General features: G+C 41.6%; 2 protein-coding genes across 2 annotated transcripts; one reads left to right on the top strand and one right to left on the bottom strand.

The window, feature by feature from the left end:
- Nucleotides 1-396: 396 nt before the first annotated feature.
- LOC143430554 (phospholipid-transporting ATPase IF) lies at nucleotides 397-13433 on the top strand. The gene is made up of 20 exons (XM_076906883.1): nucleotides 397-422; nucleotides 1010-1264; nucleotides 7072-7176; nucleotides 7255-7509; nucleotides 7794-7946; nucleotides 8176-8474; nucleotides 8530-8744; nucleotides 9077-9363; nucleotides 9846-10025; nucleotides 10298-10445; nucleotides 10628-10770; nucleotides 10861-11100; nucleotides 11451-11593; nucleotides 11679-11838; nucleotides 11927-12226; nucleotides 12303-12489; nucleotides 12570-12715; nucleotides 12797-12900; nucleotides 12987-13221; nucleotides 13301-13433. The coding sequence occupies exons 2-20, from the start codon at nucleotides 1193-1195 to the stop codon at nucleotides 13307-13309; spliced, it is 3381 nt and encodes a 1126-aa protein (XP_076762998.1). The 5' UTR covers nucleotides 397-422; nucleotides 1010-1192; the 3' UTR covers nucleotides 13310-13433.
- Nucleotides 1007-6423, bottom strand: LOC143430843 (2-oxoglutarate dehydrogenase, mitochondrial). The gene is made up of 18 exons (XM_076907278.1): nucleotides 6379-6423; nucleotides 5780-6275; nucleotides 5384-5487; nucleotides 5007-5288; nucleotides 4693-4903; nucleotides 4434-4611; nucleotides 4261-4376; nucleotides 4057-4196; nucleotides 3834-3979; nucleotides 3571-3760; nucleotides 3264-3485; nucleotides 2737-3013; nucleotides 2579-2664; nucleotides 2136-2456; nucleotides 1770-2054; nucleotides 1448-1688; nucleotides 1205-1314; nucleotides 1007-1127 (listed from the first exon to the last, which is right to left on the bottom strand). Exons 1-16 carry the CDS (start codon nucleotides 6421-6423, stop codon nucleotides 1488-1490), a joined length of 3300 nt encoding a protein of 1099 aa, XP_076763393.1. The 3' UTR covers nucleotides 1007-1127; nucleotides 1205-1314; nucleotides 1448-1487.
- Nucleotides 13434-14651: the final 1218 nt, after the last annotated feature.

The raw sequence follows: 14651 nt of genomic DNA, 5'->3' as shown, positions 1-14651 counted from the left end.
ATTGTAAGCTTGCGATTGACGAACTACGAAAGCACGCGTGTGTTATCTTTTTGTCGGAGAGTGTAATCGTTGAATGGTTCATGTATATCGATTTTAAGAAATTTTATAAAAAATCTTACTTGTTCTCGACAACAATTTTCAATGTGATTGCTAACGTATATAAATTCAATGATGTATGTTAATTATATGAACTTTGTATACGAATTTGCATGAACATTGAAACGATTTGTAAAAGACAAATGGAACATACTTGCAATACTCTAAGTACTATGTGCAAATCATTTTTATTTGATATGTGATTCAAGTGATAGTGAATCGATAATGACAGTGAGTGAAATAAATAAATAAACGAAGTAATTGTTTGCATTGGAAGAGACCGTTTTAGCTGAAGTATACTGGTATCAAAGTTCACATTCACAATGGTGAGTACGGATTTTTCACAATTTTTTCTCTTTCAATTACATAATTTTTTATTAAAGTAGCGAAGTATTCTCAGCATTTTAGATAGGAAATATTCGAAAAGAACATTTGACGTGCACGATATGAATCCTAATCTAACAGCTGCAACTCTTATCGATCTTTTACTCGATCTAATCATACAATTGTAACACGTCTTCATAATTTCAATTAGAGAGTAAAATTTAATCTCAGATCATTTGAATATTAGTATCCATCCACATTTTGAAATCACCAAAAAAAAAACATAAAAAATTTACGGTAATTACATTTGACGTTTCCTACAGCACAACCTTGCGCTCTTTTAATACATGCAACAGGAAAAAAATATTCATTACAATATCATTCCATCTGGAAAGAACCTGATGTTACGTTACACTACAAAACGTTCACAATAATATATAAAATAACGCACCATATCCAATGATCTACATGCACGTGTACTTATATCCATTTATTTAATTTACAATTTAAATACTGCATACTACGACGAACTATTACGGGACGATACAATACTCTATCTCAATTAAAGATACAGCAATACCTGTTCTAGATGCAAATAATCTCGCAACATGCATATGTAGACCGTTCTGACTATTAGCACTCCTCATCTAGAGAGCTCTCAAGTTTAGTTAGACTTTACACGTCGCATCGATACTTGTCTGTCTCATCTACGATACCCCGATCAATCGTGAAACAGAGCAAACACGTATATAAACGTAATAAGAGAGGAGCGATGTGTGATTACCTTGATGGAAGAACTTCGTTTTATTCCAAAAGGCCACCGTACATATACGTATGTGTCTTGGTGAGTGCAAACAAGCATCCGCTTGGTTAAAGACGTTCGTCCTAAAGAATCTACATCGAAGGCCAAGGTGAAATTGATTAAACGGCTGAATAATACGTTCGTTCTGATTACTTGTTCGTTTATTCGTATTATCTAGCCGTCTCCCGCAAACTTCCTACTTTATTTTTAAATCCTTGCACACACGCACCGCGTATCTTTTGTTTAACATCCGATTAACTCCGTCTCAGTCGAGTTTCATAGCGGCTGCAACCATATCGTTGTACTCTTTCGAGTGAATAACTTTGCTACCGGTGGCAGGTGCAGCCGATGGTGGCCTGCCGACGTACACCACGTCTTCCAAACGCATCCCCAGGGCCAACGCTATCCTGTCCCTAACGTAGCCGTAGGGACCTTGGTTCTTGTGCTCCTCTTGCAACCACCTCACCTGAACACGCACGACCGCGCCACCGTCTTTTTTAATTTGTTTCGAGACGAGAAATGGAACTCTTGTTACCGGTTCGTTTACCTGCGCGTTTGGATACTTGGCCATTTCCGCGACCAACATGTGATACGGAAACGGACAGAGTTGTTCGATACGAACGATCGCTATTTTGTCTTCCAATTGCTTCCCTTGGCGTTCAGCGACCATGTCGTAGTATACCTTCCCGCTGCAGAGTAACACCTTTTGTATGTTACCTGGCTTCACGTAGGGATCAGAGAGGACAGGCCTGAACGAGGTGCCAGGTTCCATATCTTTGAAAGACGACATGGCCAACGGGTGACGTAGCAAGGATTTGGGTGACATAATGACCTGGTCGAACGAACGGAACGGCCAGACATGGGTCGAGGTAAATTGTCAGTAGAAGTGTGTGATATGTGAAAGGTGCCTAACCAGTGGCTTCCGGAAAGGCATAAGGATCTGACGACGTAAAGCGTGGAAAAGGTTCGCGGGTGTTGTCAAGTTGCAGATAATCCAATTTATTTCGAACAGCTGCCGTGTCATAATCTGCTCAGGTGTCTCTCCTCGAGGCGCACCAGGCTCCGTGCCGGGAATGTAAATGCAATCGTCGTCACAAAGTTTGAGAAATCGTTCGATCCTCGCGGAGGAATGTTCAGACCCTTGCCCCTCGAGTCCGTGCGGCAGAAGAAGGACCAATCCTACCTGCCTACCCCATTTCGCTTGTCCTGAGCTCAATATAGTATCCAGAGTGACCTAAATTCGTTGTTCCATTCGAACGATTCTTATTATTAATGCTTTTCCTCGGTTCAGCAATAATTCTCATCCAATTTCCTTTCCAAAGTGACATTCTTATAAAATATTAACTTCCGTATTACCTGACAAGTGTTCGCGAAATCACCAAATTGACCTTCCCAGATTGTCAGAGTGTTATAATTGTAAGCAGAATAGCCTACCTCGAACCCTGTATTCGTGATCGATAACAATTTTATCAATTTCCTTTATCGCCCCCGATTATCATATCCGGTTCACTCACCGCACACGCCGTACTCTGATAACGAGGAATTCGACACGGTGTACAAAGCTTGCCCCGGGAAAACATCGTGTAGAATATTTTTCCACGTCTTGTCCCTGCTCTGATCGTGTATAATGTGGATACGATGAGAAAAAGTGCCACGCTCGACATCCTCGCCGGATAATCTGACGTGGTGGCCGTCTTTCAGCAAGCTGAGGAACGCCAAGCATTCGCCCATCGCCCAGTCTGCCTGCCGCGATTCAGCCAGCCGTGCCCTTTTGTCCATCACCCTTAACACCTGCGTACGAATGCTCGAATGGTTTCTATTCTCGTCACCCTTACTTGAAAATTGTACGAGACTTCCAAAACGCGAGCTGCTCTCCTCATTTCATTAAAACACTCGAACTGTATCTCTAGATAAAGGTGCGAGAGAGCGTGGCTTCGAATGTTTCGCGGAACGACAAACTGCCAAATATGTCGAAACACCGAAACGCTCTTTCAAGAACACGCACCGCACCTTAAGGTTTGTTGACTTTACAATCGCGTACTTGATTGTGGGCCTCGATATCTTTGGGAGGAGTTGATATCGCCTTGCAAATTGTCCTCATAGTCTCTATATCGATACCAGTCGGTGGTATACCGTGTTGGGGGCTTTGACTCGAGAAGAAGTCGGTGAACGGGACGTCGTACCAGTCGGCTAAATGCATCGAGTCTATCGTTTTCGCCTTCTCGAACTCTTCCTCGCAGTAATTCCAATACTTCTCCTTTTCCTAGAGGCATGGAAGTACTCTTTGGAAGCTTGTGGGTGCGTATGAAACGATGCCATTACACTTTTCTATTTCTATATGTGTATACTTGTTCAGCAAACGCCTCGGTGATTACACCCTCTTTGAGCAGTTTATCGGTATAAATGAGAAGCACGTTCGGATGGTCCTTAATACGTTTGTACATCAAGGGTTGCGTGAGCATAGGCTCGTCTAGTTCGTTGTGCCCGAATCTTCGATAGCCTACCAAATCCAAAACGACGTCGTTGTGGAACTCTGACCTATATTATCGATTCACGAGCGGATGAATTATGGAGCTTGTAGGAAACATGTCAGACAAGGTATGGTGTATACCTGTATTCGCTGGCAACTTTGCTACAATAAGTCACTAAATCAGGATCGTCGCTGTGTATATGGAATATCGGGGCATTTACGACACGTGCTACATCCGTGCAATGTGCACTGGATCGGGAATATCTGGGGTCAGTGGTGAAACCAATCTATAATTCATTGATATCGTCAGAATAATTAATATTTATTTCCACTACCGTCAATATTGGGAAACTGTTAATTATACTTGGTTATTAATCACAACGTGAATCACACCACCAGTCGTGTATTCCGGCAAATTGGTTAAGTGCATGGTTTCGTAAACGATACCCTGACCCGAGAAAGCGGCGTCGCCGTGGACCAAAATGGCGACTGATTTCTTGCCAACTGTAATAAACGAATTTTCCGCCGTGAAATGTTCGGTCAACCGAATTGCACGTTATATACGTACACTGGAAATCGTCTTTTTCCACTTGTTCAGCACGAACGCGACCAACTATGACAGGATCGATCGCTTCCAAGTGGGAAGGATTAGCCATCATAGAAACGAGAATCCTTTTCTTACTCCTGCAAACGATTCAGTTTTATCAACCGCGTTATTTGTATCGTTGCGTGATCTTCCACCTGTCCAACAGTCTTTCCGAAAGCGTTCCTAGATGATACTTGACGTCACCAGAACCAAAACCTTCCAAGGTAATGGGGTGGAATTGTGTAAGCAGTTGGTGCAATGGCTTCGAGCAAACATTGATCAATGTATTCAGTCGGCCACGGTGGGCCATTCCTATCACAGCTGTTTCTACCCCTGACAAAATCATTCTCCTGTACTAATATCCTATAAATAGAATACCGTGATTGGCACAAATCAGGATATCCGTGTTTTTACCACGTTCAGCGGACGTTTCTAAGCATTGCACCATCGCTGGTATGAAAGACTCGCAGCCTTCTAAACCGAATCTCTTCTCGGTAGGGAATTTTCGTGCCAGAAATCCCTCGAATGTCACTGCTTTCATAATATTTATCCAAATAAACTGTCTATGATCCACTGGCAACTCCCACGCGCCAGGTACTTCAAATTTATCCCTCAACCAATCTAACTGAGAAATGCTCCAAATGACTCTCAAACATCTTAAGACCTTTTCGTTCAACTCCTCTTATGATTGCGATTTACAACCGCATTATCATCCCCGTTTTGCTTACCATAACGAGATCGTGAATGTAGGTGTACTCGAGGCCTAAATGACCGCAATAAACCTCGTTCAATCTGATCAATATGTCACGCAGAGGAAGACTCCGTTTGGGACCGCCGATTACCGTAAACGGAGCGAGAGGGAACTCTCTATTCATATCAGCCTCGGTCATTCCCTTCAAATGTTGACGCACAACCACCGCAGGCGGTAAATTTGGCGTACCTTGAAGCTTACGCGATTCCGGGTTCTGTATGCCCAACGGGTCGATATCGGCTATCAAATGGCCACGCGCCTTGGACCAACAGAAACGAGTTCAATCACGGCTATCTCTATCCGTATGGATTTACCAGATGGATGTAACCTGGGGGATTGATTCAAGGCGAATACCTGATAAGCTCGAATCGTGGCGTTGATGTCGAGAGCACCGTTTATGAACTGTTCACCTTGCATCTCGCCGTCCGATTTCGGTCTCACGCTCTGCTGAGGAAACGCTGATCGAAAGCAAAACGGAACGTGTAAATGCCTGATAGTTCTACTAGATTTATTAACCCTCTACAGTTGCAATTTATAATTGCCACCAATGCATCGATTAGCAAATATAATACTATATGACTTCAATGAAAAATGGTACCCAATTTTGACTTTATAACTCCTGCTAAAGTCAAGGTACCAGAGGATCGTGTACGCAAGATACTTGTCTGTCGAACGTATAAGCCATGTTTCAACTGACAAAGGGTTATAGAGGGTTGAATAAATACAATGGAACCTCGCGAGAATATCCACCTGTCGATTGTGCGCTCGCTAAATTGGCTGGTACCAAAGCGGACGATGACTCGACGCGGACAGTAAATGATTTGTTGGCCGCTGATTCTGATGGATTCTTGGTCGTCACTTCCGACGGGTTGTCCGCGTGAATTAGTCTGAAATACGAGTCCCACGAAGAGGCGACGGATTTCGGGTCCTTCCTCCACATTTGGTATATGTTGTCCAAGTACTGACTATTGCTCATGTTCAATACGTTGTCCAGTTTGTCTCTGGGGTCATCTGTCTCGTCGTCGTGCTTGAAACGCGCGACCCACAATTGTGGATGGTGCGCCGTGAACAGGAGATGTTTAAACAGCCGTATTTCTCCATTCCTGCGCTGGAGACGACGATACAGATGCGAGGCGAAGGGTAGGAAGCTACGCTGAAGCCGTGGATTTCCGTACATGTCCCCATTTGTCGGTACACGTGGCCAAGCTGTTGCAGGACCAGACGCGGGTGAATTTTCGCAGTCGCACTTGAAATTTCGACGTTAACGACTGAATCTGTCAAACCACACTTGCACCAGGAGTCATGTCATCATGACACCTGACTGTATCGAAAGCCACGTTTGCAGTTACCTTCGGGTGATACTCTATTTGGAGTTTTTGTACGAAGTTGCTCATTCTTCAAGATAGAAATCTACCACTTTGCTTTCCCTTGATAGTATCAGAGAACAAAATATGACATTAGATATTCAAATATTTCTTTACTCGCGTGAATTTTTTAAAGATGTATTTATTTAATTTTACAACGCCTGTAAAAAAGAAATCGAAAGAAATGGAATCGATAGACACAGGTGCAACTTCTCTCTTCTCTCACGTTCTTCACATACGTAGGATTTTAGTATAACCATAATCTAACTTCTTATCGATGTTTGTATGTATACAGAAATGTCTGATACCTAACTTGACATTAGAAAACGAAATGAAGTTATGAAGTGATGCATTATATCACGCATTATGCTATACACTATGTTGCGCAACCCACTCGCGAACTGATTAATCTGTCCGATGTACGCGTGCAATTGGTACAATTACTTGGCACTACAATATTGCAATTTGTTCATAGAAAATGGTTGAAATCAAAAAAACTGTTTCGCGTGCCAATTTCCTTGAAACCTCAATTTTGTTGAGGACCCAATAACACTCCGTCTCTCGCGTGATACTCTTTGTGCAAGCAAGTTTTACGAAATTCTCACTCCTTCACCGTTCCCATATCGCATTATCTGTTGCAATTCCTCTTATCTTATTAATTAGAGAATTTGTTCGCAGGGTAATGCAGCATCGATATACACGGATCATAGAGTCATAAATATCAGCCCGAGCAACGATCCCTGTGAAACGATTTTTCCAGACAATCGCATCACCTCGAAGAAGGTAAATAAATTGTTAAAACGCAGGCGATATGACTGAAGGTTTACGATATGACTGAAGCTTGGATTACGTCGTTTGCAGTATACAATGTGGAACTTCATACCAAAAAATCTGTTCGAGCAATTTAGGCGGATCGCGAACTTCTATTTCCTCATAATGACGATAATATCGTTGCTGATAAAATCACCAATTTCACCTTTAACGAGCATTTTGCCGTTAAGCTTCGTCATACTCGCAACCGCGTCCAAGCAGGCTTACGAGGATTACCTTCGTCACATAAGAGATCAACGGGAGAACCGGAAACTCGTTACGGTCATTCGCAACAAATGCGCGCAGGTAAATCATGTTAACAATCACATTAGCCATACCTGATAGCGATTCGATCAACACGTATGTTTACAACAAAATTGCTTATCTAAATCTGCGGAAATGTTCGATTTGAAAACCGTAGTGGCATCCGCGAGCCATACAAAAGCGTATTGTAACCTCTTGTGTTATCCCCTTCCTATCATTTTTATTTCTACTATCGTGGTTTATCCTTCAAGCGCATTCAATCCTGATCAAGGTATTTTATACCCCAACGTTTATCATCTTTCCGTTTTTTGTTTTAATATTTTTAGAATATTCATTGCGAACAAATAGTAGTCGGGGACTTGGTAAAGGTATACCGCGAGCAAGATGTCCCTTGCGATCTTTTGGTACTTTTTAGCACGGAGCCATCGGAGCGTTGTTACGTCACCACGTCAAATCTTGACGGTGAAACCAATTTAAAGGTAGCAATCTCTTAACCAATTGAGAAGCAACATCGTACGATTTTTTTCTTCAATCGATTCGCATCATTGAATTAAATTGACTGAAACGTGCACTACGAATGAAATATCGTGTCAATAGACACGTTGGTTCTTAACGGGTTAATCGAATTGAAGATACGTTCGAATGAATTAACAAGAAGAGATTTTGCTCCCTGTATTGACGACGATTATCGAATTGTTATCTGTTCAGACGGTGATGGTCCCGAAGCTGGTATCGAAAATGACCATGTCGCAAATAGTATCCATGGAGGCCATTATCACATGCCAGCACCCTTCGTCCGAGCTTTACAAGTTTCACGGCAAGCTGGAGACGAATAATGGGAACAACGAATTAACGAGTGTATACTTGTCCGTCGATAATTTGTTGCTCCGTGGATCCAGGCTGAAAGACACCGATCACATTATCGGTTGCGCGATCTACACTGGCCGTGACACGAAATTATCGCTAAACTCCAAGATCAGAACCTGCAAATTGTCCACCACCGAAAAGTAAGCACGAAGGCTCTCGTATCAACTGAAAATAATCATATCTCGCATATTTCAGGTCCATTAATAGACACATCATCATGTTCGCGATATTGCTACTGGCTGAAGTGATCGAGTCCTGTATGATGAAAATCGTAATGGAAAATGCAGTGGACTGGTCGTGGTATCTCGGTGTCACCGATACCGTCAATGTCTATTTAGTGATCACCGACTTTTTAAATTTCGTCGTACTGTACAATTACATCGTGCCTATATCATTGTACGTTACCATAGGTAAAAGCTGTTCTCTTTCTCCTTACTTTCTATACTCCGAAACAGGAATGTCGATTGATTGTTATTAACTTTTAAGTCCTCAGAATCTTCTTACGTCGATTAAATCCTATATTTTTCATATCTAATTGATATACCAATTGATCCTAGTCGTCGCGTGAATCGATCGTAATAATAGTCAGAATCGGCATTCCTGTTCCAAAATCCGAAGAAGCTTCGTTCTCGTGTCGTGACGTTAAGACGCGCGAATAATAGTTTCCTCGAAATAATTAATGTTGATTCGACCGTGGGAATAGGAACACATGAGAAGCTCCGATCAATTGTTCTGGTTACAGAATTACAAAAATTCCTCAGTTCGTTTTTCTTCAGCTGGGACATCGATATGTACGACGAGGCCACGAATCAGCCTGCGTTGACCAACACGTCCGACTTGAACGAGGAGCTCGGCCAGATCGAGTACTTGTTCGCTGACAAGACTGGCACGCTCACGGAGAATCTGATGGTGTTCAGGCGATGCTCGATCAATGGGAAAACCTACATGGAGAAGGATTGCGACGGGCATCTGTACCTGTTACCTCCTAACGGGAACGAGAACGAAGCCGTCAAGTTGACAACCTGGGAGGTAAAACCGCATTCCTGCAAGGGTGGATCAATATATCCGCGGAATGAAAAAATTAACGAACGACGGAGACATACGTGTTTCGATTTTTCTTTAAAAGCCCTCTATCAGATTTAAAAGTTCACTTTCTCTTTTTCTACTTTATGCTAGAAACAAATTGTACCAATTTGAAGTTAAGTGTATACGTAGGCAAATGATCATCCATACAAAAATGATAAAAAATCGACTATATCCTCAAGTACTAACAATTTGATCTAGAATCAGCTGTTTTTTATCAGTCATAAAGTATAACTCAATCTAGCTACAAATATAAAACCATTACAATTCACTGATGAGAGTAGAATACATGAAAGCAGTATAATGTATTATAATATCGTAAGATTTTTCGTTCTGCGATCCTTCCATCCTGCGAATAAATTGGTGTACCCTGATACCAAAAACCAATTGTCTCTCTTCGTACGGATTATAATGGTAAAAAATTACAGTCACATATTTGGCACTTTATGATAAGCCTCGCGCTATGCCACACGGTCCAAATCTCACCGCCAAGCCAGAAGGTCAGCGTCATCGCGAGGCGGAAGGAGTACCGCGAGAGCTTCCGGCAAAAGAAGATCAGACACGTGAACAGTTCTCTGCTGATGCATCCGGATTTACCGGAATACCAGGTAAAAATATCCACGCACCTGCTGCTTCAAGATTAGTTACGTGTATTAACAAACGTGTATTTCCATCTCTCGTGAACGACGGTAAACAGCAGCTGACCATGCATTCGCGCGTTGCGATTTCAAAGTGTATTCGAACTCCATTAGCGTACCGTGCGCGACGGAAAAGTCGTAGGAACGGGCAAAAAGTATTTAAATGCGTTTTCACCGTGTTAACCCGAACTATTTCTAGCGTTGCGTAACGATTTCAAATATGTCTGATCACTATGCGGTAGGCAGCATCGGCAGACGAGAAGGCTTTGGTCGAGGCCAGTGCAAGGTGCGGGGTCATTTTCGAAAGTAGCAGCAACGACACGATAGAACTCAAGATCGAGGGGAACATATTGGTATACGAGAAACTGGAAGTTCTAGAATTCACCTCTGGTTAGTATTCGATTAAAATATAAAGCTGGATCCCATATATCTACTTTGTAACGTGTAAGGCAACTCAAGGTCCTCAGAAATGGCAGATTCCCACGAGCTTAAATCTAATTTTTTAGCAAATCCATTCTTCTAAATCTAACATTTTAAGAATAATACTAAATTCACGAATTCCTCGTCTACAGAACGCAAGAGGATGTCGGTAATAGTGAAAGACACAGCTGGCGATTACTGGCTATACTGTAAAGGAGCGGATTCAACCATCATGCCACTAATCATCGCGGGAATGATCAACGAAACTATTGCCCATGTGGCTGAATTTTCCATGGTATATCAATCGAACTACTGTAGATACTATTAATATCTATATCTATTAAACTTGTTTGGCGACTTGGTTAACAAATGTCTATCTATTCAGAGAGGTCTTCGAACCCTGGTCGTTGGGTACAAGAAGATGAACCAGATCGAATACGATCAACTGCAGCAGAAAGTTGAACGAGCCAGGCAAATAATTGGAATCGAGCGATCGGTATACATGGAACGAGCGTACAACCAGATGGAAAGCGGTCTCACCTTGCTAGGTGTGACTGGTGTCGAGGATCGTCTTCAGGACGGTGTACCGGATACTCTCGAATGCTTGCAAATCGCTGGCATCAAAGTGAGTAGGCCGTACTCTAATCCATTCGTCTCTAACTGTATCTTCACTAACACCGTGTGCAATCTGAGTCTCTCACGTCCAGCCCAAGTTCTTTTATCGTTCTAGGCTTTCATAGAAATTCAAAGACACCGGTCAAAGTCTCTCACCACGTGATGCGATAGTTTGCGTTAAAAAAATTTCTTAAATACAAATGAAAGTTGGGAGTAGAAAATTCGAAGAGCGAAATTTCGTTCGGTACAAAGAATTCCAGATTGCTGACGGAGAATATACTGTTAAGAAAGTAAGAAGACAGACAGCAGACAATTTTTATCTCCATAAGTTTGTTCACACAACCTTCCCCTTTCGTTTAGATATGGGTGCTCACTGGCGACAAGGCGGAGACCGCAGAGAATATAGCGTTCCTCTGTGGTCAGTTCAAAAATGGCACGGAGGTGTTGAGGATGTTAGAGGTAACCACGGACGAAGCTTGCTACCACAAGCTGACGGATTTTGAGTCGGTACAATTTACCTATTTTTCGAGACATCTTTCAAACTTCGATTCGTACTTTTACGTTATCCGTTACCCTATTAAATTCTAGGCGTAGGATAAAGCTCGAACCGTACAAGCAGTACGGATTGTTAGTCGACGGACACAGTATCGCGACCGCACTGATAAACTATGCGAACCAATTCAAGTTCATCGGAATGGCTTGCGACGCGGTCGTTTGTTGCAGACTAACGCCGTTACAGAAGAGTCAAGTAAGCCCCTCGCATCGAGGGAAACTCGAATACGTCCCATCGTGATGTAATTTAGTAAATCTCTCTCATAATCTCAATCTTTGTACAGATTGTACATTTGATAAAGCAAACAAACCACACCGCCGCCATTGGAGACGGTGGGAACGACGTCTCGATGATACAAGAGGCCCACGTTGGGATCGGTATAATGGGCAAGGAAGGTCGACAAGCGACCATGTGCTCGGACTTTGCGATAGCCAAGTTCAAGTTCTTGAAGAAAGCTTTGCTGGTGCACGGCCATTGGTTCTACATGAGGATCAGCATTTTGACGCAGTACTTTTTTTACAAGAACTTCATCTTCATCACGCCACAGCTACTGTTCAATATATACTGTGGCTTTTCCGCCCAGGTAGCTGTCGAATTTCCATAAACAATTAATTTGCAATTTATATCACTTCACTTATCACTACGATCTTAACTTGCAGACATTTTACGACGCCCTGTTCTTAATGCTTTACAATGTATTATTTACGTCCTCACCGATAGTGGTGTACGCATTGTTCGAGCAAAACTACACTGCCGATAAACTGTTACGTAATCCATATTTGTACAAATTGTATCGACACAATTATTTGCTATCGGGCTGGCAATTCGTAGTGTGGACCCTTCTAGGTAAGGAAAACGATTGGCAAACGGCGAGGATGCGGTTAAAAATTTTCACGATCTAAACCTGGCCTCTCTAACTTTTCCAGCTTTATGGCACACCGTTACCATATATTTTATGTCGCACGTGTACATATACATTAACCCCGTTACTTTGTACAATAACACACCGATAGATCAGTGGTCGTTCAGTACGTGTGTTTCTCATCTAGTTACATTAGTGGCCAATCTACAGGTATGTTGAACAGAACGTGTAAAAAAACTCTTGTATGGAAATAGTTTCCAGGGAATTCTTTGCTGAACTATAATTTTGCAGATACTGTTGCGTAGCTCTTATTGGACACTGCCATTAGTGTTAACGGTGGCGTTGTCGGAAATAGCGTTCCTCATATTCGTATTTATCTACTCGTCGGTGCGCAGGTAAGAGGCAGTACGTTAAAACTTCATAACTACGATGCCTCTAGTTTCAGCCGAGGGTCTCACATTGTCTTTTTTACACTTTATAGAAGGTACGACGGCGACATGTTAATGGTTTTTCAAAACTTAATCGCGTCGTTTACATTTTGGCTCCTGACCATCATCATCGTCGTCGTTTGTCTGATCCCCGACTATCTGATCATCACGTACAACAGCTACAGACCCGTTCGAATATTGAGGAGGAACGAAGAATCGCCGCGGTACATACCTACCATCGGCAATGGGAACGATGATACAGTAGAGAACGTGCCATTGCAAATGATGGTAATTATACACATGTCAGACAGTAATAGTAGTTATGTATGCAGATAAGGTATTATTCCTAAACAACGCAACGATAAAGAATCAATGAAATCCCGTTAGCAGAATCAGCGCTTGTTCAATGTTATTCCATGGAGCCACAGCATTACACCGCGAAAGACCCAATAAAGTAACGATGACCGAAAATAGTCAAAGGTTTCGTCGCTGACACTGGTGGTTTAATTATTAATTGTAAAATATAATTGCAAACGTGTTCACTATAGCGTAGCTAGAATAATAAAGACTGATTGTTATCAGTGACGAATTCATATATCCAACTCCAAACAAGGTTAGTATAAACGAAGTGTGCATAAAGAAACTTTTATCGTAAGTGCTTGCTATTCTCAACATCTTTAAAATGTAAAGGTGCAACAATTCAAATCAGGTGACAAAGTTAAAGATTTTCTACCCGCTCAACCATTTACTCTCCTAATGCCATATTATTTATAAGATGATATCTGTAATATTTTTCTCAATTCATGAAACGGAGTATTCGTTACGAAAGGATACAAATAACAGCACAATTATAAAATGTAATCGGGATTAGTACATGAATTGTTCGCACGTAAACGTCATGTAACTGCATAGCGTACTAAGGAAAGATACGATTGTAATATATTGGACGCGTTAATAACCATAGATCGTGTTTTAACAATGTACGTGTAAGCTCTAGATGTAACTAAAAAATCTCAATATCGAACATTCTATTTAGATTATCTACCGATTCTTTATTTACTTCGAGTACTATAATCCACGACACGCGACGAGATGCGCTATTGCACAATTCGGAGTGCAACGTACTCTAAAAAAAGCCCGATAATTAATTCACTCATTGTAAATAATACACTGTACAGACAATAAATATTCATAAACAACATAATTGTTAGCAGTCACGATAAATCCTAAGTTGAAAGAACTCGATTAATAATCATGCCTTGTAAAGATAATAAAGCATTGCAAAAGCATTAATTAAGAATTTAATTTACTACTTCTCGCTTTATTTTTATGTGAACTCAATAATCTACATGCAGAAATCCAGAGAGCAGTTCGATCGCATATTATCTCAAATAACCCGCCTCCATGTATTTATATCTACAATATCTGAGAGATATATATATAACTATTCATATCCTACGGTGCGTTTTTGCTAATGCAACATTATGATGTGAGAAGATAGGGAAAAAATCCTTAAAATAGACAAATATTCAATGAAAGAAGGGGGTAGGAAGGCACACTTAAGCCGCTAAGCGTTCTGGGAAATGCGTACGTATCAGCTGTTCGCAAGGGAGTGGACACAGATAATGCAATGTGTTGCTCGATACAGTTAATACAACAGATCTGTATTTCATGCGTGTATGGATTGGGGAAACATTACAGATAAAAACCGGTTGCAA

The sequence above is a fragment of the Xylocopa sonorina genome, chromosome 15 (assembly GCF_050948175.1).
Source record: "Xylocopa sonorina isolate GNS202 chromosome 15, iyXylSono1_principal, whole genome shotgun sequence".
Classification (NCBI taxonomy): domain Eukaryota; kingdom Metazoa; phylum Arthropoda; class Insecta; order Hymenoptera; family Apidae; genus Xylocopa; species Xylocopa sonorina.
The sequence above is the reverse complement of the archived record's forward strand: the minus strand, read 5'-3'. Positions and strand labels throughout refer to the sequence as shown.

Coding starts and splice junctions, on each gene's coding strand:
- LOC143430554 (XM_076906883.1), top strand. CDS start 1,193: ATGTGTGATTACCTTGATGGAAGAACTTCGTTTTATTCCAAAAGGCCA. Junction 11,101..11,450: donor TGCAAATCGCTGGCATCAAA/GTGAGTAGGCCG, acceptor CCTTTCGTTTAG/ATATGGGTGCTCACTGGCGA. Junction 12,227..12,302: donor ACTGTGGCTTTTCCGCCCAG/GTAGCTGTCGAA, acceptor CTTAACTTGCAG/ACATTTTACGACGCCCTGTT.
- LOC143430843 (XM_076907278.1), bottom strand. CDS start 6,423: ATGAGCAACTTCGTACAAAAACTCCAAATAGAGTATCACCCGAAG. Junction 4,612..4,692: donor AGAAACGTCCGCTGAACGTG/GTAAAAACACGG, acceptor TGATTTTGTCAG/GGGTAGAAACAGCTGTGATA. Junction 2,457..2,578: donor ATTTCGCGAACACTTGTCAG/GTAATACGGAAG, acceptor CAACGAATTTAG/GTCACTCTGGATACTATATT.